This window comes from Haplochromis burtoni, unplaced genomic scaffold (assembly GCF_018398535.1).
Source record: "Haplochromis burtoni strain Fernald_Lab_line unplaced genomic scaffold, NCSU_Asbu1 Contig_38, whole genome shotgun sequence".
In the NCBI taxonomy this organism is placed as follows: domain Eukaryota; kingdom Metazoa; phylum Chordata; class Actinopteri; order Cichliformes; family Cichlidae; genus Haplochromis; species Haplochromis burtoni.
In genome coordinates, this window is record NW_024582399.1 from 60,817 (window position 1) to 66,062 (window position 5,246).

Consider the following 5,246-nt stretch of genomic DNA (forward strand, 5'->3'; position numbering starts at 1 on the left):
GATGAAGTGAGGACAAGCGTCCAGATACTTTTGGCAGAGCAACAGTGTTTTTGTAAAGTTACAATACTTAAAATAAATTGAAAGCAGGTCTTCTTCTCAAGGCTGATTAAATGCAGATTAAAACTCACCGGATTGGTGGTCATTTTCTGTTTAATCATCTGTATTTTGAAAAAATTGAAATAAAATCCCCCTGTGATAACTCCAGCAGCAATCTTTCACTCAGATAATCTCATCCACATCACTGCCAGCACCTCCGGCATCTCCTCCCAGGCTCCGCTCTGCTCATTCTCACATGGATGCGATCAAATAAAGAGTTTGTATGAAAACTGTCACGCCTACACTTCACCCAGCATCAGTTTGTTTCCCTCCTGAGCACAATGCAAAGACAATGACGAGTTGGCGAGTCTAAACATGACACAGATGTTATCTGCTTAAGTGTCAGAGCAGTGAGTGAGTACTGCTACGCCGAGTGTGCAGTGGAAAGGTACTGAAAACATGACGTATAGGCAGGTAGACACAGCGTGTTTCAGTGATGCAGTGGCTGAGCGACAAGAAAATATGGAGAGGATATTTTAAAGTGAAAATGAAATGCATTAATCAGGCCAGCATGCTTTTGGATTGACTGCTTTTTTATTTATTTAATGATACAGTACTCATTTGACAAAGCAGCCTTATATTCAATGCACAGGAAAAGAACAAAAACATTTTACCTGATAATAACGAACAGACATGAAATGACGCCTGCAGAAGGCTTTAAATGGTACTTCACATTCATACAGTCACTTAGCAACATTCACATTCATCTGGGTGAAACATAAAACATGCACAGCAAACATGTCAGCCTTCCAAACACACACACACAGTTATTTGGTCTTTTTTAATAATTTTTGTGATTTGGCTTGATTCCTAATGTTGATCTGTTGAGTCAGTTTTATTAGAGTCGTACAAAAAGGAATGAAAATTCCCACCTCTCTTTTTTTCAACCAAAATAAACTTCTTTTTCTTTTTTGCACTTTTTCCCTGATATCACTTTTTTCCAGTCTACACCCAGGCCTGCCATCCTGGGAAAAGTCTGCTAAGGTTTTTGGGGTCCATGGCTTGCTGGATGAGCAGGTTGACCTGTCCTCCCACGCTGAGCACCGTTCCCTCTTCCACTCCCTTGAGCTTCTCCTGCAGCCGCAGCAGCACCCGCTCCGCCACCTTGTTGAAGCTCTGACTGTCACTGCTGGAAAGAATATGAGGGGAAGAGCCTGAACACACACACACACAAAACCTCGCCAGCTCCAATTCTGACACTTCTCTCCTTGATTACCTGGATTTACGGCTGTTGTCTATGTCATCTCCCCCCATAGTGGAGCTTAGCGTTGCGTTGAGCTCCTGCTGCTCGTCATGCTGCAGGTAAAAAGCTTTCAGGGGGTTCATGGTCCAGTCAAACAAAGGGTCATACAGCAGCACCTATTTAAAACGCACAAAGACACAGAAACTTACAAAAGCACTCCTTAATATGAAGTTACAGAATAAAACATAATACTTAGAGCTCGGTGTAAACCGTCCCATGATTTTACCTCCACAATAGTCAACAGAGCTTCTTGAGAACTTCTCATCACCTCCATCGTCTTCTCACAGCATCTGAAAGGGAAAGCAGGGTTCAGATTATTTATAGTGCTAAATGTTTAAAATGTCTAAATAGCAACAGATTTCCCAACATGAATGTTAATCTGTGGTCTGAGAAAAGATTAATGAGGAAGTTTGTTTAATGACACAATGTAATATGCTATTTCAAATTATAAAACTTTATTAATCGTGAAGGAAACTCATCAATCAATGGTGATTAGCTACTCATACAATAAAAGGATCAGATCATTTTTTTTATTATGTCCTGTAAAACCTCAGAATTGACAGGGGGTCGATTTTTACTGCAAGCCACTTTGCAACCCACCTCCACTTCAGTTTATATTTTCATGTCTGATTCAAATTTGTCATGTTGCCTGCCGTGCTCTGTCACAGAGTCTTTACTTCCAGTTTTCCATGTATGAGTATAAAAGGGCCTGAAGGTCCCAGACCACTGCTGACAAATAAGAGCAACATCTGAGCATAATCGTGAGCTAACCTCCTGAAAACTCCCTCCACTCCAGTGATGCCCATACCGTCCACAATGTCTCTGGAGAGTCTGAAGGGGACAGTCTCAGGGGTGGGGAGGATCTTGCCTTGCTCAAAGGCCACACCTTTAAAACATCAACAACAAAAACACACACAGTGAAGAAAAAGGGGCATCCACACTGGAGGAATAAAAACATTTTCTGAAACAAAGAGTGACCTTCTTGGTGTAAGAATACCTAAATCGATGTGCACCAGTTCTGCAGTCTGTTCGTCGATCAGTATGTTCTGGATGTGTCTGTCACCCAGACCCACGATGTAGCCGACTGTGGACACAAAACAGAAAACAGAAGGTTTGTTTTTACAATTACTGGATCGTCGTTTGGAGATAATATGAAATCTCGTTGTGTGCATATTTAATGTATATTTTTTAATTCTGTGTCATGACTGATAAATGTTTTCTTTCAACTCTGGACTTCAACTGAGAACAAAATGTTGACACGCTGAGGTGAAAGGTGGTGTTTTATGTACAAAGCAAACCGGGATCCATGAATCACCTTAATAATAATCAACACCAACACTTTAGTTTCAAGTCACATCAATTATATGTCGCCCTTCGGTTTGTGGCATCTTGTATTTACAGTACATAATGAGCTTTACTCTGTGAGACGGTGTACCTATAGAGGAGGTGGCCACACTGCGAGTGTAAGCCAGCCGCTTCTCCATCCACACTGCGGGATCCAGGAACCGTTCCATGCAGAAATACCTAAAGACCGGCCTGAACTTCGTGCACACCTCGTTGTAGGCCTGCAGCTTCTCGTCGAATGCAAGTCTCTGAGCATCCTGCAGTGACAGCCCAACAAAAACTACAGCTGTGAGTTCTGAACCCATAGCAAGCATGTGTTGCCATGTTGCAAGTGTTTTCCTGTCAGCACCGCCATACCAACATCTTCCTCCGGCAGACTAGGCTGGCCCAATCTTGGGGTCGGAAGCGTTTGTGAGCTCCTTTATTGGGCTCCACCAGAAACTCCCCGATGGGCACCGTCCCAGAGCACCACTCTAACACGCCACTGCGCTGTGAGAAAGGCACCACCTGGAATCAAGTATATGACAAATTTTTTTTAAGCAACGAAGGGAAAAAGAGATGAAAGCAAATGTGAAGCAGTGCCACAGATGTACGTCTATCGGGGAACCTTGTATCGTCTGATGTTGAGCTTCCTCTTGCGTGTGTCTGTATTGCGCTGCAGCAGCATGGAGCACATGCCGAAGACCTGCTGCATCACTGCGTCCTGTCGCAGGTCGTCCTGACCCTGTTTGCATTAAAACACTAAAATCACTCACAGGTGACTTGACCAAAATCATCACAACGATCCTTTATTTTAGTGCAGTTCAGTGTATTTGTACAGCCCAGTATCACGTGTGAGGGCTCAAACTGCTTCACAGCCATAGAAACAAGACAAGAACAGACAGACTGAGTTCTGTAGGACACTGGGAGTTTTATGACGTTTGCAGTCATTCATTTGTTAATGGCTGAATTCTTCAGTTGATAGTTCCTCTGAGTTTCAGGCAAGACAACTTTGGAGGAACTACTTTGAAGTTGAATGCAATTTAATGCAGGGGTGTCGAACTCCAGGCCTCCAGGGCCGGTGTCCTGCAGGTTTTAGAGCTCACTCTGGGTCAACACACCTGAATCAAATGATCAGTTCATTACCAGGCCTCTGGAGAACTTCAAGACATGCTGAGGAGGTCATTTAGCCATTTAAATCAACCGTGATGAATCAAGGACACATCTAAAACATGCAGGACACCGACACTCGAGGCCTGGAGTTCGACACCCGTGATTTAATGACTACATGTGACATGAATCTAGTGAGGTGGGAAATATCTGGTAAAAAGTAGTAGAAAATATTTGTGCATTTTGAATTTTCTGAATGATGGGAAAAAGGTGTAGAAGTACTGTAAGCTAATTCAAGAGTTTTTAAAGGAAACACAATATTGTACTGAAATGTACATGAGGAGGAGAATTTTTGTAAATCTCTTTGAGTGGGAATCACCACACAACCCACAACACAATGATATCACATGATATATGAAAGTTATCACCTCTTTTCAACCACAAATTATGTCCTCAGAGTAAAACTTTAATTCAATAAGATAAAGTTATTTTTTTGCTGCAAAATGAGACTTTCACACATATGGAACCTGCCAATGAAACCTGCTGTCAGAGTCTGCTGCTGTCTGTGACTGAATTGGGTCAAGTTGGCAATTACATGCAATCTGTTTTTGGTAATACAGTAAATAACTGGGGAAAACCATCGAAAACAGAGAGAATTCACATTTATGAGAAATGTGCAACCTATAGGAAAATAATCACAATACAACCAGCTGGTGGCCAAGTTGGGTCGCGTCTCCTCGAGTTGATGTCATTGACAAAGACTCATTCAGACTGATGGCAACATGTTGGCAATCTGTCTGCATTTATATATTAGACAGCAGCTATTTACAAACCTTCAAAGAGCTCTCTGAGAGTGACTGCAGTCAATCCAATATCCTCTCTATATATGTGTATATATAGATAGACTGGCTATAGATACCGAATGAAACTGGAATGGAGGAATTGTGAGCCACCTCCTGTACATGGATGACATCAAGCTGTATGCTAGGAGTGAACGAGACATTGATTCACTGATCCACACAACCAGGATTTACAGCAACGACATTGGAATGTCATTCGGATTGGAGAAGCGTAGTCGGATGGTAACAAAGAGAGGGAAAGTAGTCAGAACTGCCAAAAGGCAACATCGCTGACATTGGGGACAGCTACAAGTACCTGGGAATTCTAAAGGCAAACAGAAACAAACAGGAACAGCAACCAGAGAGTAAGGCAAGTCCTGAGGAGTCAGCTGAGTGGGAAGAACAAGATCCAAGCTATCAACACCTGTGAATACCTCTACTGAATGCCTCAGGCAGCAGAAACACAAGAAAGAGGTGCACTCATGGAAGGACAGGCTCCTGCATGCTATGTACCACCAGCAGATAGAGGAAGTGGAGAGCATCCAGAAATCCTACCAGTGGCTGGACAAAGCTGAACTGAAAGACAGCACAGAGGCACTAATCATGGCAGCACAAGAACAAGCTCTGAGCACAAG

General features: G+C 42.8%; 1 protein-coding gene across 3 annotated transcripts in view; it reads right to left on the reverse strand.

Annotated features, from left to right (window-relative positions):
* Positions 1-611: 611 nt before the first annotated feature.
* atm (ATM serine/threonine kinase) overlaps positions 612-5,246 on the reverse strand; it is a 37,534-nt gene continuing 32,899 nt past the window's right edge. For 2 of the 3 annotated variants that reach the window (XM_005920095.3, XM_042219777.1), the window contains 8 exons: positions 3,291-3,407; positions 3,041-3,190; positions 2,775-2,940; positions 2,337-2,423; positions 2,111-2,225; positions 1,566-1,629; positions 1,313-1,455; positions 612-1,225 (listed from right to left, as the gene is read on the reverse strand). In XM_005920095.3, the coding sequence (XP_005920157.1) occupies positions 1,042-1,225; positions 1,313-1,455; positions 1,566-1,629; positions 2,111-2,225; positions 2,337-2,423; positions 2,775-2,940; positions 3,041-3,190; positions 3,291-3,407 (1,026 nt within the window). In that variant the 3' untranslated portion in view covers positions 612-1,041. The remainder of the gene's footprint in view (positions 1,226-1,312; positions 1,456-1,565; positions 1,630-2,110; positions 2,226-2,336; positions 2,424-2,774; positions 2,941-3,040; positions 3,191-3,290; positions 3,408-5,246) is intronic. The other variant, XM_042219776.1, reaches the window with a different exon arrangement.